Source organism: Pelodiscus sinensis, chromosome 2 (genome assembly GCF_052426305.1).
Source record: "Pelodiscus sinensis isolate ZL-2025 chromosome 2, ASM5242630v1, whole genome shotgun sequence".
In the NCBI taxonomy this organism is placed as follows: Eukaryota; Metazoa; Chordata; order Testudines; family Trionychidae; genus Pelodiscus; species Pelodiscus sinensis.
Window position 1 is genome coordinate 190,768,714 of NC_143053.1, and position 27,363 is coordinate 190,796,076.

At 41.2% G+C, this 27,363-nt stretch overlaps 1 protein-coding gene across 7 annotated transcripts in view; it reads right to left on the reverse strand.

Annotated features, from left to right (window-relative positions):
• Positions 1-27,363, reverse strand: part of RARB (retinoic acid receptor beta) — a 543,189-nt gene that overhangs the window by 15,673 nt on the left and 500,153 nt on the right. For all 7 annotated transcript variants that reach the window (XM_075922032.2, XM_075922031.2, XM_025190306.3 and 4 more), the window contains 2 exons: positions 19,802-19,962; positions 11,216-11,392 (listed from right to left, as the gene is read on the reverse strand). In XM_075922032.2, coding sequence (XP_075778147.1) covers positions 11,216-11,392; positions 19,802-19,962 — 338 coding nt within the window. The remainder of the gene's footprint in view (positions 1-11,215; positions 11,393-19,801; positions 19,963-27,363) is intronic.

A 27,363-nucleotide genomic window follows, 5' to 3' on the forward strand; every position in this document is an offset into this window, starting at 1 on the left:
TTTTGCTGGCCACTGGCAGCGTGCTTATGAGTTGAGACAGCATAGATTCAGTAGGTTTACTCGCAGGTGTAAGGCCAGCCACAACTGTCTCTCCAAAAGCAGAACATTCCATTGTAGGATGGAGAGGATTTGACAGGGGAAAAACTGCAAATAAAACATTTAGAATGCTCTGCATTCAATTAGTAAGTGCTGCTAGGGGGTAGTTCTATGCTAGCAGAATGATGCATGCAGTATATAGGTGCCAGGTAGAGATCGAAAGAACACTTACGTCAATCAAGAAAAAATGATTATATGTAAAGATTACCTGGATGGCATGGATTAATTTATACAGTTGTTGAGTTAATAAAGAACATGGTAAAACTGACGCAACCCATCACATAAATTCAGGTTACGAATGGTGAAAAACAAGTTTAAAATTTCAGGTTTTACTTTTAAAGAACACCCTAAAAATATAATTGATTAGCTGGCTAAGCTCAAGCTCATATTCTTTGTCTACACAATGCTACCTTATCAGGGCTTGATAATATCTATTTCCTGTACAGCCAGCTTACTTTTTTTGGAGACTCTCAAACAAAGATTTAAACAAATACAACTGAGCACAGAGAGAATTTTAATTATTTCTCTAGCTAGAGAAGCCCTTACTCAGAAACCCTCAAACAGTTGGATGCTGACCAACCTGTGGTGGTTTCTTTCATCTTTGCCTGGCAACAGTGTTCCAAATGAAGGACGAGGAGACTCATGAGGTAATGGCATTTCAGAGACCTACAGGGAAGTGTCTCTCTCTCTGCAAACTTCCTATAAAATCCCTATTATGGTATATTTCTGGATAAGGCCCATCCCCTACATCCCCTTTTAGCCCATAATCTGGGCATACAACCAAGCCCGTAGTCGGGGCATACATTACAAATCTGGGCTGAGAGAGAGAGTATCAGAATTAAATATATATTTCTTTGAATTATAATGTGCTCTCAAAATTCCTTTTTAATCAATGATCAAAACAGGCATCAAGGCAAACATAACTGATAGCAACATGACCCACTCTGATTAATTCATAGCATTTCTAATACTTTGCTGCTCACAAACTCCCTCAGTGGTAAATGTTCTTGATTCCCCAGTTGCCTGCTTATTTGTCAGTGATTTGTGCTAAACAAATTTATACTAAAAGAAGACATAAAATGAACTGCTGAAGGAGCAAGGATCTCAATACACCTTGAGATAACCCAATAACCCAATGGACTGTAGAGAAAACAAACACGCCTATCGTTTAGCAGAGCATGCTGTTTTTTCTTAGAGTATGAGTTGCTTTGCTCCTTTGATCATGGAGCTCAGAGCTGGAGAAACCTTATCAGAGTTATCTAGCACTGGAGCTGTTTGGGAACACTGAGCTTCAACAAAACTACTAGGGATGTTAAATTTTGTTTAATCAACGAGTCAATGAATTTTCCATCAACTAGTTGATTAATCGATAAGAGGGAGAGCCCCAGAGGGGTTAGCTCCCAGCCCCAGGAGCTAAACCGGCTGTGGCTCTGCCTTTTAAATGTATTAAGAACTTGACAGCTCTTAATACATTTTAAAAATCAGAAGTGCAGAAGGAGGGACCTGGCACAAGCTAGGACAGCTGATTCCTGGTTTGCGTCAGGTCTCCCTGCTGCACACCAGCCTTAAATGTAAAAAAGCTGGAGTGCAGCAGCTGTCCCAGCTCATGCTGGGTCCCCTTCTCTGCGCTTCTGATTTTTAAAATTCAGGCTCGTAATACATTTAAAAAAGCAGAGCTGCAACGTCTGGGCCAGCCATGAGCCAGGAATCAGCGAATTCCTGGCTCATGGATGGTGCCCATTACCCCCGCCTCCACTGCCCCCACAGAGACAGCGCTGGGGGGGAACCAGCTTTTAAGCTGGCTCCCCCCAGCACCAGCTCCTGCTCCCCCCCAGCTGCCTCTAATAGAGACAACAAGAGGAGGGGAAGCAACTAGTTGCGGGTCTAGTCAACTATCCAGTAAGCTACAAGACCTACAGCGACAACAGTTGTATCTCAGTATGACAGTAGCTAGTGGTGATCAGATTTCTAACTTTCTGTCTGGCAATTTTCAGATTTCAGTGTTTTAAATTTGAAGTTGCAAGTTAATTTTTAAAATTAAGCCTTAGCCCAAGTGTAGAGCCCTTTATTCTAGTACCATTCACCCTAATACCACCTCTTCTTCCTCAATAATGCATAAGGGTGGACACTGAGTGGGATTAAATGACATAGTGCTAAAAGCACCGGAAAACTGTCTACAGTACTGCTCCCATCACAGGTGCCGGAGAGCTGCCTCAGTACAGCACTATGCATCCAATTTTTGCCAGAATTGCACAGCGATGGAGGTGCCTCTCTCAATGGTGTTGTTGACCATATAACACTAAAACATTGATATAGCTGAAGACTGGCTGAATCTCTTGTGCGGTGCACCTGAATATGACCAAAGTGACAGTTTCCAGATTTCTTTCAAGTGCCTTCTCTCATAGCACCTTATGATTAAATCATGGGACAGGTCTTTTAAAACATATTGAACTGTGTAGTATATTTGCCCTTCATACAGAAAGGAAAAAGACAATGGCCTTACTCAATCATTACTGAGCCCTTTCTTAAGCAAATTCCTTGCCAAGCAAATATCAAGCTTAGATTCATTGCAGAACACATGAGGAAAGTCAGTACATTCAGTAGAAACAGATACAGTGATATTTTTGTTTTAAACTGAACAACTGTCCAGAAAACTCCTCTCCAAACATCTTTAGTATTGTTTAGATTCCGGAGTGAAGCCAAGTTTGTCACACTGCAGCTAAAAGCCACTACAAACCATAAATAAAATTCTTGTGCATAATTAAAGCATCCTTTGTTTTAAGGAATATTTTTATCTTAAAATATATGGATTCCTTATGAGGGATGAGCAAATAACAACAAAAAAGAAAGTCACACAAAAGGAAACAAAAGTGGGTTGTGCCCACAAAAGCTCATGATACAATCTACATGTTTTGTTTGTCTTTAAGGTGCTACTAGACTATTTGTTGTTTTTTAAGTTTTTCCTGTTACAGACTAATTCGGTTACCCCTCTGAAGCTTTAGAAGATATTCAGAAAGCTACATTTACAAAGCTATCACTGTTATAAAGCAGTTTCTTTTAAACAGATTTATAAAGTCAGTCTTGACTTTCTTTCAGAAATATTGTTTTCACTTTTTAAATCTGGTTTGATAGGCAGTTCAACTTTTTAGACACAGAACCCACTGCAGGTGCTCTAACAAAAATCCAGCAGTGACACATCCACATAATTGTCAGTTTGCACCTATTATTGTGCACATAAAAATGTATTCTTAGTGTTACTGCAGGGTTTTACAACAAACACCCAAAATAAGAATGATAATTTTAGGGATTAGCATTAAGAAATTCTTACTTATACCAAAGGAATGAAGACAAGAGTAAACTTTTCTTCTCACCTACAGATAAAAATAGAGAGAACTATGAAGTGACAGTAATCACTACATTATTAAGACTGTGACCAATTTTTCCATAAACCTTTTCTTTGCCAACATTAAGCCAATCTGTCTGGAATTTCTCATGTTTGCTGCCTTGTCACATGAGAATTTTTCTGTTCATTTGTGGCTAAGCAAAGAAGAAATCCAGACACAGCAATTTATAAAATAAGAAGCAGTCACTTCCACAAAGATTTCTGAATTATTGTTAGCAGCATTTTATCACTAGAAGTCTTGGTGTCAAATTTGCCATAAATTATGACATTCTGAATGAGGACAGATGCTCTGGTCTACAACGCACACTGGATGGAGTTTATGAAGTTCATAGCCACAGTCAAACTGCCAGCGTGTAAAGGATTTTAAGAGTTCACAGCGGTAGTTAGTTACAACAGAAATCCTACAAGGTACTGATAGTTTATCAACTCTACAGGATCCCTGGGCATGAGTCATGTTAGGCAAACTGGAATCCAAGCCATGTGAAAAAAAAAAAGAAAAAGAAAAAGAAAACGTAGGCCCCTCATCTTCACAGCTCCATTCTTAGTGGCACCACCTATGTGTGCTACTTGAGCAGCAATCTCCACAGGGAAGGGACTACAGCATCCCCCTAAAGGTTTCTGGCTGTAGGGCTGATGTGCAGGTCCGACAGGGCCCAACTGCTTGATTTGTTGCTGTGGTAGGGCAACCCAAAGAGCATCAAGAGAGGAAGAAATTTAAAGTCAAGCTAAGGTCCCCATCTTTCCTGGTCCATCCAACATGGAGGCAGCAGTGGCTGCAAGGAAAGGCATCACTGGTGATGGACAAGGAAACCCCTTTTCCCGGATGTACCCAAAGAATAACTGGAGGGCAGCCTGCTACAAAACAAGAATCAGTGGAGGTTCAGGGAGGATGGCGCCCCCAGCCCAAGTGAGGAGGATTAGCATCAGCAGGACAATGCAGATTGTGAGCCTGCTCCTTCCAATCTGTTTCTGCCTCGTAACCTGAAGCTGAGAAGTGGCAGCAACCCCTAGTCACCAGGATAGCCTGGTGAATGAACTTCCACTGTGGTGAGAGAGAGCCTCACATGTGAAGGCTGTCGGGCTAATTCTACACACCAGACAGTTCCACAGAACTAAAGTCTTGCAGGAGTAGCCGTGTTAGCATGTATCTTGATTAGCCTCATTTATACAAGTACCCTCTTTCTTTTGTTGTCCTTATAGTAATGCCTCTGTAACTCCTCTCGAGGGTGTCACAGGATTCCTTGTTTTCACAGAACTAAACGTGTTTTTTCCAGGGCATCCTTCTGGCTCTACAGTTTGAAAGCTCTGCAGGCTTCCCAGATCTGGTGTATCACTGGGTCCATGGCACTTGAGCCCTGCAGGATATATATGCCCCACAGAACCAGAGAACAGTTGGGCAAACACTCCTGCAGATTGTTCAGGAGCAGAGCTGTACGCAGAATGTAGGAAACAGCAGAAACGTCAAGGAAACTTCCATACACCCAAGCAGCACATCCTTGTCTGTCCGGAGATGTGGCTGCCTGGGAAGGACTCTCTGGATCATTACTAATGTGTGTGTGAAGTAATTATTTGCACGTACATGAAGGTGTGTACGATTTAGTGGGGATTTTGTCCACTCTTGTAGTCCTGTATTCACTCTGGTTTTGCATTCACTGGTCGCTTTGTTGTGTTAAATGTGATTCTGCTGTCCTGTGCTGTTCTGTAATGACTGTGTGTGTGTGTGTGTGTGTGTGCGCGCGCACACGCCTCAGTTTCCCTGGGTACTGCAGCACTATCAGCATGAGGATGGGAGGGCTGGGCACAACTCACTGTAGAAGTATGTCAGTCTCTCACTTCTTGAGGACCAGGTGACAGCAAATAACACCTTTAGCCTGGAAGCTGGACAAAGCAGGAGGTGAGGCTGCATGGGGGACTGTGAGCAGTGGCTGTGAGTGAGAGTTTTTTGGCAGGCTTAGGGAGAAGGGAGTCTAGCTGGCCTGGAAGCCTGGGGCAGTGGCCTAGAGCTGAGGCTCTGGGCCTTCCTATCCCCAAAACAGATTGTACTGAATGCTCCTGGTTCCTGTAACAAGAACGCTGAACTACACTGTGCCCCTGTCAATGACTAAACCTTCTGTTCTGCTTGCTGGCTGAGTCACACATCTGGCTGTGGATGGAGGTGCAGGCCCGGTGACTCCCCCACACTCTGTGACAGTCAGCACGGGAGTGTTTACAAGGTGATACTTTTTGGTTTCCCATAAAATAACTTTTTCAGAAGCTGGAGGCAGGAGAAGTTGAACAACTCCTCAGATTGAGATACTCAGCACCACAAATCAGACTCTTCCTTCCACCCTGGGGAGGGCATACCAACAGTGGTGCAGCAAAAAGACCATCGCATATTGCTGGACTGAATGTAGAAGGAAGACTGGTATGTTTATGGCAGGCTGGTCCAGACAGGGGACTATCCTGGAGTCAGCCAGTCAAAACATCACTCAGAAAGTTGTGAGCATATGTTTTCTATACGTGTAGTCTGTGGAATCTGTGGGGAATCCCAGAAATGATACACAAAAGACAGAAAGATGTGGCAAGAAGTAAGAGACTGAATGAGATGCACACTGTCTGCACATAAATAATTATCGATTCAACACCCCCTTCAGAAGGAGGTGAGAACAGAGAACCAGGAAAAGGAAGAAGGGAGCATAAGTGTCATGACCATGAGGGTTAGCCAGAAGCATGGGGATTAAGGAGTTAACTGTACCTAACCAGGTAGCAGGCAGCCAATAGAAAAGCAGGTAGGAATTTCAAATTGGGACAAAGGAATTTTTGTTTTTTTCCTTCCTTTGTCCTTAGTCAGTTTCTCTCCAGATAGTGAAGGGGACAGATATCATGTCTCTATCCAAGAAAAGACTCTTCACTATCTGTAAGTAGGGTAACGTTTAGATAAATCCATTAGATTTTATTGTTTTATGTTTTGGGAATAGGAATCTGATGTCTGTGCGTTTAAAAATGGGGTTTCCTCTCCTCTTTTACTAAGCTTTTGGCCCATGCAGATCCCCCATGAGTATATTAATTGGTGACTTTTCCATCGAGTCATTATGCTGGTAACAGGAGTATTGCGGTGGTGATAAAAGTTCTCTCTCTTTTTTTTAAATTAACCTGGTATTGGTTAATTTTTTTGTGTCCTGGTTTTACTTTAGGGCTGAGATTTCCCAAGTGATCTCTTCCCTGGTTTTCTTACCATTACTTGGGTGGTAGCAGCGGATTTTTATTCCCAAATTTAGGTTTTTAAGATTTTGGGGGGAAGTTTTATACCAAAGCCTGGAAAGATAAGGTTTTGAGGTACTTTTGCGGGCCCCCACTTCTGCATTCATTGTGACAGAGTGGGGATTTAGCCTTGACAACAAGTGAAGGAGGAGAAAATATGTGGTCGCAGGGAAAACAGCTGGTAGAACCCCAACTGCGAGAGGGGAATGGAGAAAAAGGAGAATTCACTGAAAGAAAGCGGGAAAGAGCAGATGGACGATAAGAGAAGACCCACAAAATGCACAAATCATAGAAACCCCAGGAAGAGACCAGCTGGCTGGACCACAGTGTCAAAAGCAGCAGAAAAGTGTAGGAATACAATTATGGAGGAGTGCTTTTGGATGTGGCAAAGAGGAGGATGTTACTTCAATCACACCACCTGAAATACTGTTTCTTATTGGCTCTGAGTTTTGTGTTGTGCCCCTTACAGAACCTTTATTGTTTTAGATGACAAGGTTAGTGCATATATTTCAAAGCTATATTTTCCCCCATTTAGAATGCAGGTATATTCCTTCTGTGAAACCATGATCTCATCCCATGTCCACACTAGACAAAGAACAGCAGATACTATTTGCTGAATTCCCAGGGCAAGAAAAAAATGGTGTCATGAGAAGAACCGACACATTCGGCATGCACTCCAGCTTCCTTTCAGTATGCTCTGTTTCCCAAGATCAGCTCCAAGATTCATCTCCTCTGGAAAGGAACGGCTGTGAACGTGTATGTGGGATGTCTGTGTGCCAGCAAAACACATGTGGGGCACATTCAGTGTGTGTATTAAGATCTTGGTAATATGCAGATAGGCACTGTGTAGTGGGTGCATGTAAATTCAATGTTCCTTCAGTATGTGTGCACTGTACATGTGTGTGCAGCATGTGAATGCAGACTGTGCATTCTGTGTACAAATGTGTAACTAAATAAAGGGTTTGAAATACAACCTTATAATGACAGGAAATAGATTATTTCAGAGAAAAAACATGCATTATTAATACATTGCTAAATTACTGACATTTAACTTAAATAAAATTGGGGAATTACATTCTTATTCAGATTAAATATAGGTAGTGCATGCTTAATTAACGTACTGGGCATTTCACAGACAATACATGTGCCACATGATTCTAGGGTTGTTATGGTAATTATCTTTTTTTCCCTCTTTCTAAGTGGCACATAAAATAGTCACATAAAAACTGCATAAATGTCAAAGGAAAAAGTTATGTCGCTGTACTACATAGAAACCTGAGCTAATTTTTGACACATTTCTGGATTTTTTTAGCTTTATTGGTAATTTAAGTTTTTGCTGTAACTCTTGTTCAGTTTTGTCCCTTTCCCTTTATGAGAAGAGCAGAGGAAAGGTGGGCAGATAATGAGGAGTAATGATAAAATTTTGAAGTATGACTTGCAGCTTGCCATATTTCCTGTGATATGGTGCATCACTTTCTCAAGAATCAGTCTTTACTATGTACTTGTGTACTTGCAGAGTTAAACATCAGTTAGGATGCATCTAGATTATATTCCTCTTTCGAAAGAGGAATGCAAATGAGGGAAATCAAAAATGTAAACGAAGTGCAGATTTACAAATCCCATGTTTCATTTGTACAATCGTGTCTGATCGCTTTTTCGAAAAAGGTTTTTGGTTTTTTTTAAAAAGCAGTCTAGATGCAGTTCTTTCGGAAAAAAAATAAACCCTTTTTCAAAAGAACCCTTATTCCTGAAAAAGACTTCATCTACACAGCAGGATTTTTGTGCAAGAAGTCTTTTGTGAAAAAACTTCTTGCACAAAAGCGCATCCACACCTCAAAGCGCATCACTTTTGCGATGTGCTTTTGTGCAAGAGAGTGTCCACACTGCATGGATGCTCTTGCACAAGAAAGCTCTGATAGCCATTAACAGAATGGCCATCAGAGCACCTGTGCTTTTTTGGATAGGCTCTTTTTGAACAAGAAATCCCTGTGGAGCATCCACGCATGCCTTTTTGCGCAAGAGCTGTAGCCCTCTGTTCTGTCAATTGACTGGAGATTTTCTTGCGCCAAAACGTGCTTGAGGTATGGACGCTCCACAGGTTTTTGCACAAAACCCAGATGTTTTTGCGCAAAAACCTTGTAGTACAGACATAGCCAAAATGAGATTTTACATTGTTCTTTTGAAAAAGGTTTATTTTCCCCCGAAAGAACCGCATATAGACTGCTTTTTTTAAAAAACTTTTTTTGAAAAAGCGATTGGACATGATTATGCAAATGAAGCATGAGATTTGTAAACCTGCGCTTCGTTTGCATTTTTTATTTCCCTCATTTGCATTCCTCTTTCGAAAGAGGAATGTAGTCTAGATGTGACCTTATTGTGCAATGACAAAGATAAAGACCACTAATGTTTTTGTAATGCTACAAAGTAAATTTCCACTCACTTTCATCATAAGAGATGGGCATTTGACAATTTAAGGTAGAAAACCAGCTACAAAGTCTACACTACACACTTTTAAAAAAAATTAGTAACCTATAGCTAACGAATATGTGCATCTAGTATAGCCATTAGAGAGGCACACAAAATAGAGACAGAGCGTATCCTCAAAGCTAAGACAACTCTTCCTCCGTGTTGGATCTTAACCAATCAGAATTACAAACGACTGCCTCTGGCAGCTGATGAGCATTCCTAGGGAATGGACAGGCCCCAAATAGAAAGGAAGGATCTTAAAAACTAAGGTTCAGGGGTGAAGAAATAAGATTCGTATCTTCTGCCTATGCTGTTCTGCAGCAATATATTAACCATTTGTCACTTCAACTTCACAATTATAAATCAATTCTCTGCCCATAACTCAGGCAGAATACGCTTGAGACATGTCATACTTTATAAATTACTGTATGCCTTCTGGTGTAAGAAGACCTTAACTGGGTCTTATCATAACAGTGCTAACAACGACAGGCATGCAATTGGTAATAAATGGTTTTGCCTCGTGCAGAGACCACACACAATAACGACGAGACAGTCCAGTATGAATGAAAGCCTATAAGCCAGGGGCCAATGAGAGGTGAATCTTGGAAACTGTAGGGAAACCTCAACTTCCCCTTTTTTACGGGCCAGAGAATAATCCTGTTCCCTCTATCTCTGTTTTTCCCATATATCAGTGTCACCTATAAGAGAGCCTTCAAAACAGCTTTTGACAAAACAAGAAGAAAAGGTCAAAGCAGTTCATATTCTCCTCAATATGATTTTTTTTGAAGTCACACATTCTTAGGGATTCCATGATTAATTATTTTAACTGAAAATTCTCTAGAATAAGCTCCTGGCTGAGGCCAAACAAAATATATACAGCATAGTCATCCTATGGAAGGCTTATCAGGCCCACGGAGCAACTGCATACACTTTGGGGTGTACTAAAGGCAAAAATAGTTCAGCTCATCAGAAAGCCAGACAAGATGGTCACGTCTTTCCCCCAAACACATTTTATTCTTCGTGCAATTTCAGTTTTGTTAGACATTACAACTGTGATTAATGATGGTTCATTTGCATTTCTAGGGCACCTTTTATCTGACAATCTCTGAGCCATATGCAAACAAATAATTCATCCTCACTGCACTCTGCTGAAGCACATTATTACTCCTCTTTTCCAAATGGGGAAACTAAGGCAGGGGGAAGTTAAACAACTTATCCAAACAAAGTAAAAATCAGTTGCAAATCCCAATTCTTCTGGACTAATTCCCTGCTTTGAATATATCCCCCTCACATTTGATTTTAAAATTAAACTTAGCATTTTGCTAAAATTTTATGATGTGAATTAAAAAGTACTCTTAAATGAATGTTAGTGCTAGACAAAGTTTTTTTTATTGCCATATTGTGCATTTAATGGTTGGGTCTGCATCTGCTTCTGCCTTTAGGTTCAGCAGATTCCATCATTACAACACGGGAAAATCGTGGTCTCAGATTTATCATCATTTATCACATCCATGACATTAGAGGCACATGCCATCCCAAGGTCTTTATTAATGAACTGTCTTTCTAGGCATCCTCTATGTAGATCTGACAGTATAGTGTTCAAAATGAAATATCAATTTCACATTAGTAATGGGTGGATCATATGACTTTCACCACAATTTAAACACATTTGAATAGATACATAGGGCCAAAATCTGTTCTTCGTGCAGCCAGACTAATCAGTAGATCCTGAGGATAGATTCCGTGCTTTAAAAGGGTAACTCTTATTTTCCCTTCTCTCACATATGTATTGCCACATTACTAGTGACATAGGTTTCTAAAAGAGTAAGATCTTCTAAGTGATATATTTGTATGTGTACACTAATGTCTGTTCCCAGTTACACAGTTGAGACATCTGCACTAGTAGATGATGCAGAAGCTGGCTCTATCTCACTAATGATTTCTGCAACAGAGTGCAGTATAAAAATACAATCTAGGGTTGCATTACAGATGTAAGACACAGATACATACCAAGATGTCCAGGCAGGCTGCTTTAAGCAGAGTGATTTGGTCTGCAATAGTCAAACTTGTAAAGCCAGGCAATCGTTTTGCAAATTCCACTATTTTAATAATGCACTTTGTAGCAAGTTCACTGAATTTGTCCCAAAGCCCAAGGTCCAGTCGAACCCGATGGTCTGCGCTAGAGTTCTGGAAAGAAGACAAGGCATCATAAATCAACAGTCTCCTGTCCAATGAAGTAACTGATTTGCTAGTAAAATCATAATTGAATATTTCTGCTAGAAGTGCTTTCTATTAGCATTCCAGGCATTTTCTGAAAAGTTTGCTGTTGTGATGCTGCTGGTTTAAAACTTGGATTAGTTTCCTAAACATTCTTTGAATGTTTCTGTTACTTATGATTACAGTGGCCATCTGTACACAGAATACAAATGAACTTACAACATTTCCAAATGCCACTACCGTCATTCTTTCCTGTCATTATATAATGAGTGCATTGAGACAGAGAGACAATTTACATTTGAACCCCTGAAAATAAAATGAACAGTGGATCTGGAACATTGGTTCCCCATCTGGAAAAAAGCAGCTAAATATTTTGGAACACAGTTTCACATACGTAAGGTCTTAGAGAATTGGTTCTATTTAATTTCTCTCCCTCTGGCTCTATGAAGGTTTTACAGCTCTCTCAAAATACCGTCCATCCTGAATTGAAAAGTATTTCTTTACATAATGTTAAAATGCTTCCTCTGACAATGAAAGCACTATGCACAATGCTGAGGATTGTACATTAATTTGAGAGCACAGAGTTCATTATGTTACAACATATTTTCCTAGCAAACTTTGGGTATTGTGGAAACATTCTAAAAAGACATATTCCCTCCCTAGTTATGCCTATATAGAAACACACAGATTAACTCTGGATTAAGATGTCTCACTGCAAGATCCATGTTAAAGTGATGGAGTTTATGTTTTCACAATTCAAAAAGGAGACTGACTAATCTCTCTCCTCCTCCTCCTCTCTGTGCCTCCCCCCCCCCCAAAAAAAATCCAAGTTGTAGTGGAGAATCATGTCTGTAATATTTACATGAATCTATACCTTTAACAGCCACCTCTATGTTGAAATGTGCTCTCTTTTTAAAAAGACAGGAAAAATACCCCATCGCTTCTATTTAAAATCTATCCTGGGGAGCCAGCTTGGGTTTTTTTTCATGATAGAAGAGAAGACAAGAGGAAGTGTCTCTATAATGCTAAACATCAAAAGTTTCCTTCAAAATAGACCAAAAGGAATGGGTTAACAGTCACTCTAATGCCTTTTGAAATATTTCTTGCAGTTACTGAGTATGCATCCTTCAGATTTATTTTATTTCACCCTCAAGGACCTTGGTGAAATATAGTACATCAGGGGGAAAATAAGATCAAGATGTGCAGTCATTCAGACTGTAATTAAATTTAATAAGCAGTTTATCCAGTTCATAGAAAGATGGCATAGGATAGAGCTACACAAAGCAAAGCCTAAAGCAGGAAACCATTTTACAATAGGGTATCCATCTGGAAAAAAAGATGATGCATGAAACCAGCAAGTGTGAACAAAATCTTCATCAGTATCATATAAGGTTATTTTACCATGCTACACTTCTGGCAAAGGGAAGTTTGACATGTCTTCTATTAAAACTAATGCACAGCAGTGTTAACAAAATGTACATCTAACTCTCTATTAGGCAAACTGAAGCAAAGTGACTGTTAATAAAGCACAATAATTTGGTTTTTAATTATACTGGTTGCCAGATTCATTGGCACTGGATGTAAAATTGCTAATGCATTATTTTCCAAATGCTGCAAATAGAAAGCCTTTTAACATTTTTTCTGGTAATGAACACAGTGATAAATCTCATTGAAAACAGCTAAGTTTTAACAGAAGTCCTGCATGTGAAAAAAAAGTTGACCTACATCATCAACGTAGAGACTGAACAATAAAACAAGAGGTTAATAAAATGCCTGTTGGACCAACAAACTGATTAGCAGTGCTTGGGGATGTTCTCTATTCAGGCTGTGAAAAAAAATTAAACATGAGGTGTTTTGCTGAAGCATGTTTTTTTGGGTGCCTCTTCCAAGAGCAGGCCATGCACAAGTTCAAGGCTTATGTTTCCCCTACTCTCACATTAGTGCACACATGGTGGAACAATACTTAATGCCCACTACTGACATCTTTATCAGTGGCCAACTGCAACCATGCTATGAAATTCAATTAAGGAGTAATTTTTGCCCCATAAGTGGATCCCATTTTTATTCACTTCTGCAATCCGCTCTATCTCCATGTAACAATACACAGCAATGTCCTCGAAGGAATATTCACATAGTTCTGGAATCCCTGCTATCTTTAAAATCCACTTTCCAAATGGAACAAGGCTCAGAGGCACCACGGTGGTTTGAACAAGGACAACTGCTATCCTTCCTTAGCAAAAGTAGCAATGCATTAAGTCTAATGCAACTGTGGTGGTCAAGGAATTCAGCACGTACCTTTGCTGAATGCCAGTGCCATGATATATTAGTATAGTATCTTTTTAAAAGTACAGAAAAGTGGCCTTGTAACTTTAAAGTTGAACATCTACAAAGAACAAATTACCTGCAAGATGCCTATTTGTACGCCCCCAAAAGCACTGTTTGGGACAACCTCAAGCATGGTCCATAGAGTATTTTCTGTTTAATTTTTCCTTCTATCTTGAGTCTGGATGTAACACAGCTGTAGACTTACAAATAATATCAATCTCAAGGGATAAGAAGCATAGTTACACTAAATTATATTATAAAGCATGACATCTCCAGAGAAATTACTAAGGCACTTTCTCTTAGCTAGATGACAGTAATAAAACAGATCTATTTAGGATGGACTTTTGAAATCCATTATGTTTAAACAGATTGCTGGTTCTCATCATTAAAAGAGCTACACTTGCCCAGCAAATGTACCTGTTAATTTAAATGACTTGGGGAATTTAATACGAGACAGATATTCTTCAGTTATTATAAGTAAACTCTTTCTTGCAGAATTGTTAGCAATGGGGACACCTTATAGAAGGGATATAACATTTTCTAAAACATATTTTTCACAAACCACAATTTTTAAATGGGGAAAATATGTTACCTCCAGGATAGAACAGGTATACAAAACGTCTTGGTTTCCTAAATAAACTGCAGAGTTAAAGAATAAATAAGGATATTCTAATACTTGCAGTCCAAATGCTTAAATAGATTTCCGAGGGTTGCTTCAGTACTTTTTTGATTACAGCTATTTTGCCTCTGTCTTCTGTTGTTACAGATTCTAGAGCAGTGGTCACCAATCAGTAGATTGGGATCTACTGGTAGATCTTGGAGCTTCTGACAGGTGATCCTGACTGGTTTGGCCAAGAGACCATCAAGTGCCAGCACTTCAGCTGCCCCTGCCCTACTGCTGTGCATCTCCTGCCCTTTGACATGGAGCTGCCTCCCACAACCCCTGGGAGCCTCCTGCTTGCTGTGCAGGGCAGGAGAGGGAGAAGAGGGGTGATGATGTCAAGGTGCCCCCTCTCCCACCCTGTATCCTATCTCCACAGAGCGGGGAGGGAGGACACAACAGGACTTGGGATGGAGGGAGTTTGCTGGCTGCTTTTGGGAGTAGTGCAAGGCCAGGACAGGGGTAAGCCTGCCTTAGCCCTACTGCACCACCACCTAGGAGTCACCTGAGGTAAGCAGTGCCCAACTGGAGTCCACATCCTGAACTCCTACCCCAATTGTCAATCCCCTCCTGCATCCCAAGCCCTTGCCCTAGCCTTGAGAACCCCTGCATCCAAACACCCTTCCACAGCCTGCACCTAGAACCCCCTCTGGCATCCCAAAAGCCTGCCCCAGGCTCAGCTCAGAGCCCCTCTCGCACTCCTGATCCCTTAATCCAAGACCAGCACCTGCACCCCAACCCTCTGCGCCTGCCTGCTGAAAGTGAGGGAGGATGGGGGCAGGGGGGAAGGGAGAATGGAGTGAGCAGGGTTGGGGCCTCAGAGAAGGGGCACAAAGGAGGTGGGAGAAGGGTATTTGGGTTTGAGGTAGATCTTGGATTGCACTTAAATTCAAAAAGTGATCTCGTGCTTAAAAAGGTTGGAGATCCCTGCTATAGAGCCTTTTGCTCATTAGAAACAAAAATACCAAAACTGGTTTCAAACAGAGTGCTACTAAAATGTAAAAGAATATTACCGACAAAGCAGAGTTTCCTCTTTAAATGTGCAGGTCAGTAAGCTCACAGGGAAGGAACAGTTCTATAGATTATTTCAATGTTATCTCTAAGGCTTTTTTTTTAAATTGTGAAGCAGCTTACAGAACCAATTCACATGGCATAGCAAAATAGTCTTTCACGAAGTGCAGAGATTTACTGTTCTACTAAATGATAAATAAAGGCTCCCAATAGAAGCATGACTAGATAATATGTCTGTCCACAATATTGCTATCACGAATAAAGTTGAATAAAAAACTTCTTACACATCTAGCTTTATTTGGCCTCCTAATTTTTTTAATGGTTGTTTATTTCTAATTTCTTAGCACATCTCTGATTTCTATAGTTCCACAGCTCAGTTTCATATGTCTTTTAAGGGACAGCTTACTGTATTACCAAACCTTGCAAACTGATGAATATGCATCGTACATAGTCTAACAAATACATGACTCTTCCATTTCCTTCTTTCATCCCAGTAAGATCTGAACTTTTAAAATCTTTGGCATTAGAAAATTACTAAGCCAAAGACATGAGATTGCATTTTGTTCTGAACAGTGAGGTTTGTGATCCCCAAGCAGCTGTGAAAGCCACAAACCCCACTGCTTATGAGTCTAACCTTTAAGATAAAGGCATGGGCATGACATAGTAATTATGAGTTCTTAAAACAGATTCCTATGTAAACACTAAGAAGATAACGAGGGCATAGTCATATCAGTGATTTAAATAGCCTACAATTCAGATACAGGGGTGAAGTCGTCTGTGAACCAAATACAGTAGTGGTATTAAAGTGGTATTCTATCAGTCTTTATGTATCTATGGCTCACAGTCTAGCTCACTCATAGAAACTGCTCACTGTTTTCTGCAGTTGCAGGGACATAAGATCCTGGTTAAGCCAAAATAACCTTTTCTGGAGGGGGAAGGGTTAATAAATAAGACTTTTATTCAACCCAAACACCATAAACCAGCAGAGTTGCTAGCCATATTTCACTCAACACTGCAGTTCTTGAACTATGGATTGACACCCCCCAAAGACTGCGAATTAATTTGAATGGGGTCGCCAGGCCCATTGTTACAGGTACTGGGGCCCACAGCAGAAAACCAAAGCCCAAGCCTCACCTCATGGGGCTGAACCTGAAGCCAGGCAGCAGGGCTTGGGTTTGGGCTTGTGCTTTCTTCCCTGATCCCCAGAAAGTCCAACACCGGTAGTGCTGAAGCCTGAACCCCACTGCATGGGGCTGAAGCTGAAGCCTGAGCAATTTAACCCTGTGGCTGGGATTACGCTGTAATGTCTGTTGTCAGAAGGGGTCGCAGGGCAATGACGTTTGAGAACCGCTAAGAAAAACCATCCGGCAAATTCCATAAACCATTGCAAAACCACCAGCCAAACAGGGATTGCTCCTATGCCTCCAAACCTCTCTGTTCTGACTCCACATCAGCAACCTCTTGTCTCAGCCTCCCATGAGAAATGATCGAATCAGTCCTTAAATCAAACTCAATCTAGCTTCCCTGGGCTCCTCAGCTCAGGGAGGCACTTCCAGCCAGGGCTCTGAAATCCCTGGTGCTAGTGAATGCCACTGTGCGGCTCAGTGGTGGCATTACAAGCAGCACTGAATGTAGTGATATTCTCATTTACAGTACCTATATTTATATCGTGCCAAGAACAAGAAAATTATATAGTTATACCGTAAGCATCCAACTTAGTTCATTTGCCACACAGCCTGTGTGCTTAAAATTCTGGAATGCATGCCTGTCTGAGGACATACATTCTAGCTGTGGACATATGATCAGCTGTGACACAGACAAAAAGCCGTTTCCCCTAAGCTCAGAAATGTTTTCCACTTATCTTTCAGAAATGGCCTAACGTTTACCGAATTGCAAATCTATTTAGATGCCCTTCAGTTTAAGATAAGTTAAGTCACAACACATTTTTGTGGTTAAAAACCAACACAGACGATTCATTGAAAAGCCTCCCCACAAATCCCCAACATGGATGTCTCAAGTTAAGAACTTCCAATTATGTCACCAGCTGGCTGTTATCAAGTTTACAGCCCAGCACAATGCACTGATCCCAGGAGAGTTGAACGTGCTTGGCCACTTCAGTAATTCCTGTTATTTAACGGCATGCCTGCATTGATTGTTTTGACTAAATCTAACATGAGCAGCAGTAAGGCGATACTGCCAGAGAAGCACGTAGCTGGGTAGGTTTTTTCCAGGGCAAACATATTTATGCTATTCTCAAAATCAGATACGGAAAAGGTTAGCAAAAATGTTACATTTTTCATCTCTGGGCATTAGAAATCACAATATTTACACTTGCCCTCTTGCAATTTAATTTTGCAATCACATGAATTTTCTTTTTAAACCAGGTGTGGGGGAAGAGAGTACACTGAATGGTGCACAAAGTCAGTGAACACCAATTACCCTCAGTTAAGATTTGAATAACTGAAAATTGTAAGGTCTGACAAAGCACTTCAAGATGGAGCTTCTCATGCACGGACTGAGGGTGGACCTTTAGATCTTGGCTCCACAGCACAAGTATCACATCTACTCGGCCGTCTCTGATCTCATGGCCAAGCAAGCAGGAACGCACGCTCAGTCTTATACAGTGCCTGCTGCAGAGTATTTTACACCTTCCTCTGAAACATCGGGAATTTGCCAGAGTCAGTGACAAGCCACTGGATTAGACAGAACACAGGTCAGCTCCAGTACAGACATTCCTATTTTACTCTGACTTTCACGGTAATTTTATGCATATCTAGTGTATGAAAAGCTTGACGTGTTTCTTCAATAATATATATATGTTCTGCAGTCTTCTATCCTTTTATCAACACTTACTACATATATGTGTACATAAGAAAAATCTCTCTCTCCACCTTTTTACATAGATATAATTGTATACACTGTATATTGTATATACTATCGTATATTGTGGGGGTAATTTAAATTAAAAATTGGCATTATTCCAAATTAAAATGAGGAACATAATGTCTGCATTCTTCCTGGTCCCAATAGCTAATCTCATCAATTTTGAGATTAGGCAAGATTTGTAGCCATAATCCAGTAATGTTTAAAGTCGCCTCATCCATGAGACTCTAGTCCTCTAAAGCTCAGAACACATGAACGCTCATACTAGGTCAGACCAAAGGTCCATCTAGCCCAGTATCCTGCCTTCCAACAGTAGCCAATGCCAGGTGTCTCAGTGGGAATGAACAGTACAGGTAATCATCAAGTGATCCATCCTGTCACCCTTTCCCACCTTCTGGCAAACAGAGACTAGGGACACCATCTCTGCCCATCCTGGTTAATAGCTATTGACGAACCTAACCTCCACGAATTTATCTTTTTTTTTTTTAAATGCTGGCATTGTCTTTGCCTTCACAACGTCCTCTGGCAAGGCATTCTACAGATTGTGTGTGTCATGTGAAGATACTTGTTTGTTTAAACCTGCTGCTTATTAATTTAATTTGGTGACTACGTCCCCCAATTCCTGTGTTATGAGAAGGAGTAAATAACACTTCCTTCTTCACTTTCTCCTTGTTATTCATGATTTTTAATATCCCCCTCTTAGTCATCTCTTTTCCAAACTGAGAAGTCCCAGATTTATTAATCTTTTCCCATATGGAAGCTGTTCCATACTTTTCATCATTTTTTGTCATTTTCTTAACCTTTTCCAATTCTAATACAGTACATCCTTTTTGAGATGGGACAACCATGTCTGTACGCAGTATTCAAGCTGTGGGCATACCATAGATTTACAGAGAGCAATATGATATTTTCTATCTTATTATCTATCCGTCCCTTAATGATTCCCAATATTCTGCTAGCATTGACTGCCACTGAACATGGAGTGGATGTTTTCAGAGAACTAGCCACAATGACTTTAAGACCTTAATCTTGGATGAGATTTTTTTTCTGAAAAAGGGATCCTTCACCTTGAACAGTAACTGGTGTTCTTTGAGATGCATATGCCATTGTTGCTTCAATTCCTTCTCAACCATGAAAATCCAGCAAAAAAAACTCCAAGGCAGAGGAAGGAGGGAAGATTCTGGAGCATCCCTAGAGAGATACAGCTGGAAGAACTCCAGTTGCTGTACAAAGTAAATAGCCTCTCCTTTTTCTTTAAGTAGTAATCATATGGATGATACTGCTTTCTTTCAGGAGATTCCCAAGCAGAATCTAACCTATAGATTCAGTACTGACCATAGGACAGCATCACCAAGCTGCACCTGGCTCTGGAAGCAGGCACAAGATTAAAGAAATTGATCTACATGAGTATAATTGTTAGAAAATGTCTCACATATCCATGCCAACATTCCAGTCCCCCCTGTATCTTTCTAAGTGTGTTCTTTACAAACAGCACTTACGGTAGTGTATTTTCCCAGCTGGCAGAGAGAGGGAAAGGTTTCCTGGTGAGCTTTTCGAATTTTCTCAGTGAGATCATCCAACTCTGCTGTCATTTCATAGTTTTCCGTAAACTCTTGCTTTGAAGGCTCCTTCTTCTTTTTGTTCCTGTCATTTCTGACAGCTAGAGACAAGAAAGGAGACAGTTCAGGTGTGGTTAGTGAGACTGTTCAGGTGTGGTTACTGAGACTATTTCATATTGCTTTCACAGCTCCTCTTCAAAGTATTGCCACAGATTTTTAAAAAACATTAAACATGTTATTTTGGATAGAAAATGTTGCATAAGTGCAGAAGAAAAATACTTTTGCTATCAGTAAAAATTAAATTGAGATGGGCCAACATGCCAATTTCTCATGTACTCATCTAGCAAGTAAAATCCAACTTCCTACAGCAAGTTTAAGACCTTCTGGAGGTATCTTAGGACATACTTTAAATTTCTACAGTGTCTGCCACTGAGGAGCCCCACCACAATCTTTCCCACATTCATGAAATGTCTCACAATAGCTTTGTGATGCACAAATTAATAATCTAGTATCATTTTCTAACAAAGAAATCAAGGTGCAGAGTGCTAGTATGATTTGATCAAGGTAACAAAGTCAGCAATAAAGCTGGGAACAGAATCCACATCTCCTGGTTCTATGTTCTGTATTTCAGTGATTCTCAACCAGGAGCGTGGGAGCCAACAAGCAGGTTTCAGGGGAACTGCCAAGCAGGGCCAGAATTAGACTTGCTGGGGCCCAGGATGGACAGCCAAATCCCTACTGCGTGGAGATGAAACCAGGACCCCAAGCCCCACTTAGGGCAGAAGCCAAAGCCTGGACAATGTAGCTTCATGGGGTCCCTGTTCCATAGGGCCCCAGGCAATTGCCCTGTTTACTACCCCCTAAGGAGCCCTGACTTTCGTATGTAGAAAACCAGCTATTGTATTCGTGGTGTTTTTATAGTATGTTGGGGAGGGACCTCAGAAAGAAAAAGGTTGAAAATCATTGGTGTGTGTTAACCTTAAAACCGTCTCTTCCTGATAGGGCACTTTCTCCCAAAACAGTGCGATTCAAAAGTCATTTCTTTAATGAATCCATTGTTTTACAAACTGTACCCATTTAACTCTGTAAAAGCATGTAGACAATGGGCAACTTCTGGCACAGCAGACATTTTGAAATCAATAATGAAAATTCCAACTTAAAAAATCATTATAGATTGCAAAGCCAGAAGGGGCCATTGTAATAGTCTAGGTCTGATCTCCTATGTAACATAGGCCGCAGAACTCCCCCAAAATAATTGCAAGAGATCTTTCAGAAACAGCCAATCTTGATTTAAAAATTGTCAATGAGGGATAACCCTTGATAAACTGTTCTGATGGTTAATTACTCTTGCTAAAAATTTACACCTTAATGCTTATCTGAATTTGGCTGGCTTCTGCTTCCAGCCATTGGATCAAAAACATTTCTCTGCTGGAGTGACAAGCCCATTATTAAATATTTGTTTTCAATGTAGGTATTTATAAACTACAATCATCCCCTACCCTTCTCTTTGGTAAGCTAAATAAATGCAGCTCTTGAGTCTATCACAATAAGGCACGTTTTCTAAGTCTTTTCATCATTCAAAAGCTCTTCTCTGAACCTTCTCCACTTTACCAGTGTCCCTCCTGAATTATTGGCATCAGAACTGGATATTTTGTGTTTCCTTTGGCACTGTTGTAATCTCTTTACTCCTACCTGAGAGATTTATGCATATCAAAATTGCATTAGCTCTTTCAGCCACAGCATCCTATTGGGAGCTGACAGTCATCTGACACTCAGCTGATTATCCACCACAGCACCCAAATCCTTTGTAGAGTCACTGCTTCCTAAGATAGTGTCCCCCATCCCGTAAGTATGGACTACATTCTTTGTTCCTACTATGGATACATTTACATGTTCTTGTATTGAAATACATATTGTTTGTTTGCACCCCATTTACCAAACGATCCAGATTGTTCTGAACCCAGTGACTTTACACCTTTATTATTTACAACTCCTTCAATTTTTTTGTCATCTCTCAAACTATCAGTGATGATTTTATGATTTCTTCCCAGATCACTGATAAAGTTAAATAGCGTGGAGCCAAGAACTGATTCCTGCATGAGCTCACTGAAAACATACCCAACCAATGACAATTCCCCATTTAAAGTTACATTTTGAGACCTATCAGTCAGCCCATTTTAAGCCATTTAATGTGTGCCACATCATTCTAGTTATTTAATCCAATGTCATGTGCTACCACCTCAGCCAGATTACAGAAGGTTATTAAACACTGTCACACTTTTATGAACCAACTTCCTCAAAAAACACGTATCAAGTTAGTTTGACAGGATCTATTTTCCATTAACTCATGCTGATCTGCATTAATTACATTACCCTCCTTCAATTCTTTGTTAATCAAGTCCCATGTCAACTGATCCATTATTATGCCCGGGATCAAAGTCAGGGTGACAGGCCTAATCATCCGATTTACCTTTTTAAAAACTGACACATTAGCTTTCCACCAGCCTCATAGAACCTCCCAATGTTCCACAGCTTATTGAAAAATCAACATTAAAGATGCAAAAAAGGTCCATTGAGCTCCTCAGCTAGATGGAGGATTCTAATAAGAAATAAAAATAAAGATCTCCCAAACACATACATACTAACTGCAATACCAATGCCCAGTCTTATTCCACTTCCCTTATTTTACATAATGTATTTTTGTTGGAAATAGCAATTAAATGATATATGAGGCACAGAGGCCTTGTATCAGGCTATCAAGTGAGTGTACTTACAAAACACGTGAGCCATAATGTACCTCAGTGGCATTTATCATTGAGATTCTCAAGCTTGACATTCCCCCAAAACTGTAGAAGAGGCTAAGAGAGAATATACAACTTCTGCCCCACCCGCTCTTTGGTTGTTGTGGATTTTATGTATGTTTAGGTCAACAGTGTATGTATATTTCAGTACTGTTCCAAATTCTTGCCCATTAAAATGATCACAATTCTACAGGCATGTTTATACATTTTTATTCGTGTATAGAAATGACAGAGGAGGTTATGTAGGAGAGCGCCATTATATATGAAAGAAAGCATAGAGTGAAATATAATTAATATCTTAAATAAATCCAACTATACCACAGAATCCCTATGACTAGAGTAATGCTTGGGTAATAAGAGTACAGTGATATGGATATACTACTGACCCTGTGACCAGGATGGAAGCTGTGAAATGCTTCAGGAGATTAGAGAAGCTATGAAAAATAGAAAACTCAATAGGGGGGATTTCAACTATCTCCATATTGACTGGGTACATGTCACCTCAGAATAGGATGAAGAAATGAAGTTTATTGACACCATAATGACTGGTTTGTGGAGCAGCTAATCCTGGAACCCATAAAATGAGAGGCAATTCTTGATTTAGTTCAAGGTAGAGCACAGTACCTCATAAGAGACTGAATATAGTTATACTGCCTGCCAATAGTGGCAATGTTATAATTTAACAACCTTGTAAGTGGGAAAACACCAAAGAAGCTTGCCACAGTAGTGTTTTAACTTCAGTAAGGGGAACTACTCAAAAATGAGGAAGCTAGTTAAACAAAAATTAAAAGGTAAAGTCACAAAAGTGAAATGCCTGAGTAAAAGGACTAAAAAAGTATCATCATGATTAAAATCTCTTGTCCTGTCCAAATAAAAGGCCAAGGTTCTCCTTACATCAAGCATATGGAGTATGGCTTCCATATGATCCCGGTGAGGCTTAGGATAAAGGTCAGAAGGTGAATGAGTGGGTTCATGTGAAATATGGAAGTCACGTTGGGGGTTAACTTTGGATGTGGTCTAAGAGTACGTCTAGACTACCGCGTTTTGTCAACGGAAGTTTTGTCGACAGATACTGTCGACAAAACTTACGTCGACAAAGAGCGTCCAGACACATTGAGTTCTGTCGACAAAGCAAGCTGCCTTGTCGACAGAATTCCGTAGTCTGGACGCAATGTTACAGGCAATAACACCTTCTGTCGACAGAGTTCTGTCAACAGAAGGTGTTATGCCTCGTAAAATGAGGTATACCAGCGTCGACAAAACTGCTGAGTTCTGTCGACGTTATGTCGACAGAACTCAGCGGTAGTGTAGACGCTGGTATAGTTTTGTCGACAAAAGTCCACTTTTGTCGACAAAACTAGGTAGTCTAGACACACCCTAAGTGTGACATTTTGGGGGGAAGAACACTGGAAGGCGGATTGTGCAATGAAACTGCTATCTCCCCTATCTTTCTTTCTGAGGTAAGTCTTCATGGAGAGGTGAGCTAAAGAACAAGTAGCCATTGGTCCAAAGGGTGTTCTAGTCAGTTCTTTTAATACTATATTGAGATCCTGTTGTTGGGTCAGGAGAAGAGTTCACTATGCCTTTGAGAAACCTCATCATAGTTGGGTGGGGGAAAATGGATGTCTCCTTAGCTCAACAGAAGGCAGGAAGTACCGTGTCTGTGTGCTTGCCAAGGGCCCCAGTAGGGCCACTGGGAGGGTGGGAAGGGACCTGGTGGTACAATAGCTGCCGATACCAGGGAGACTGAGGATCAGAGTTGTCTGGGACTGGAGGCTTTGAAATAAAAAAGGAGCAAAGGGCTTGTGGCTCCCAGCCCTACCGCTACTGCATTGCCTGGCAGCTGCCTGCGGTTGCTGTGGCTATATAAAAGGCTCACAGCTCTGGCCCCTGATGAGGTAGTGCCAAAACTGGGAGCTGGGAGCTATTTAAATAGGATCCTGCTGACTGAAGTGACGCCTGGAAATTCAGTGGCACAGGCAGCAAGATATAAATACAGTAGTGGTCAGATGCAGTCCGAGTCTGCCGGCCAGATCAAAGTGTTAGGCCAGATCTGACCCCTGAGCAGCATCTTGCCTGGTCCTGCTGTAGAGGCATGTGAGAAAAATATATAAACGGTAATTAAGGCCATTCAATGTTAGTTAGGCTAGAACTTCGAAATGCAAACCTGTATTGTTAGAAATAAGAGGTAATACTAGTTCAATGCTTATATCTTACATATGCTAACCATGTAAGAGAGAGTTCCAGTCTATCGCTGTAACGGATGATTCAGAGATCAAAAGGTAATGTTAGCATTTAGATGAAACTTGGATGAGATAATGTCATTATCAAGATGTAGCATTAAAATTTGTGATAAACAATAAGTAATTAACATAAGGTAACCTATCCATTAAGAAGTTTAATTACCATGTGGTTACATCAAGACTACTGTGCTCTCTTAAGCCAAGGGGCGGCTGCAAATGTATAAAGGCCCTTCCTTTGGTCTGATCCTTTTTCTTTCATACCTGCTTTGGATGCTCATGAAAAAAGCCATAAAAAAATGAGATCCCAGGATAGCGTGATGCCCCTTTTTAATAGACATTGGCTTAGGGTCTCAGATCTGCTTGAGGTTTCATACAGGGGATGTGAGCAGGTCCTGCCCTATACCAAGCCTCTGATACAAAAGCTAATGTCTCAGGCATTCTTCCTACTACATATCCTTTTAAGGTGTAGAGAAAATAAACAAGCAAACAGATACAAATATATCAGGTTTATAACAGAAAATGAGTTGCAACCTTAACTGTGGAGCAATTATCATTTCATAATGATTGAACATGTTCATTCCTGAGGCATTTTGTACTATAACCAACCAGCAGGAAGATGCACTGAGAGGTCCAGAATAAAAGTTTGACCAAGTTCCAGCAAAGCACTTAAGCAGAATCTTAGCTTTTAAGGATCCCATTAACTTCAGCTTAAGTGCTTTGTGGGTCAGGGCCAGAGTGCTCAGCACTTTGCAGGGCGGAGCCATAACGTGCACTGCCACGTTTGTTAGGTTCTATCTTGATGCAAGTCTAAAAAGTCAGGAAGATGCAGCAGGGAAAGCAAAGAAGTAGCTCTGCCTGTAAAGGCTGCCTGTTACTGACCCTCCTTCTTTGGAAATAACACCCTCAGAGCAAAAAAAAAAAAAAAAAAAATATGATTTGTTTATTGAGATCTTAGGGTAGAGTTTAATAACATTCTTAGCCACTGAATAAACGTTCAGAGTCTATCGTTACATCATGAGCACTTTCAAACTTACGTCTCTCCAGAAGTAAATTCAAATCATTGCTGCACTTAAGAGATAAAAGGGCTCCTTAGAAAATTATGTAAACGCCCACACAGTTGCAAAGAGCAATAAACTTTTTGTAATAAAGCCCCACTTACTTATAGTTCCCAAGCGGATGACAAATTTGCCAGACATACGGCCTTAGCAACTACTTAGCTCAATATTTGTGAACTGCCTGTAGAACACAAAACACTTTATTTGGTCTGTCTTATGAACTGCTGCCAAGAACTTGCAAATATAAGATGATTCACACAAGAATTACTTTAGTGCTCCTTTGCTACTACAGGTTGGACCGCCCTTATCTGGCGCCCTCGGGATCTCACCTGTCCCAATTGAGGGAATTTGCCAGATATGGGGAGGTCCCCTGCCACCGGCCTCCTAGGACGCGCCCCCTCCCTGTGGTTGGCTCCGCTCCAGCCCCACTGTCACTGGGCTCCAGCCTGCAGGGCTTGGACTTGGGCTCCAGCCTGCTGGAGCTCCCCGGAGATGAAGCTCCTCAGCCACTGTGGCCCCGCTTCTCTCGCACCGAGCCGGGAATCCCTGGGGACGAGGCTGGTTGGCTGCCCCACTTCTGCTGCACTCTGCCAGGGATTCCCGGGGATGGGGATTGGCAGCTGCTCCATTTCTGACGTGCTCCGGAGATTGGGCCTGCCATCCCTACTTCTGCTGCGCTCTGCCGGGGATTCCCAGGGAAGGGTTTGCCGGCTGCCCCATCTTTGTCGTGCTCTGCCGGGATCCCCAGGGACAGGGCTTGTTGGCTGCCCTGCTTTTGCCACTGGCTGCCCCGTTGCTACCCCACCTAGCTGGGGCTCCCTGGCGCTGCTGCTGCTCTGCTGGCCGGAGCTCCTGAAGCACGGGGCTCCCAGCCGGTTTGCACGTCCAGGCTCTGGTGCTCTCTGATCCAGCAACTTCCCTTGTCCTGCCTGATCACGGATGTTGCTGGTCCAGAGCGTCCCGGATTTAAGAGGTTCAACCTGTACTATATAGCACTTGCTCCTCCAACTCCTCATTTAGTTTTACACACAGTTGTCAATCTTCCGAAGGCCTCTTAGCAGAACACTCGCTGCCTAGAACACATCACCAAATAGATCCTGTTCTGTCCCGTTTCTTTCCTATCTTCTAGTGATCCAATGGCTGGAACGAGGAGAGGGAGGGGGAAATAAATGGTGCTGAAATTCACTCCAGTTTCTTTGGTTTAATGTTTGGTGACATGCACTGAATTCAGATATTCTACCCCTACCTTCCACATGTCTCAGCGAGGGCCGAACAAGTCAAATCAGATCTAGTTGTGAGTCTACTACTTCCACATAAGCTAACCACACAGAACACTGCAATGTAGTATCTGATTTCAGATATGGTACAGACTTCAACACTACAAAGCACTGCATATGTTCAGC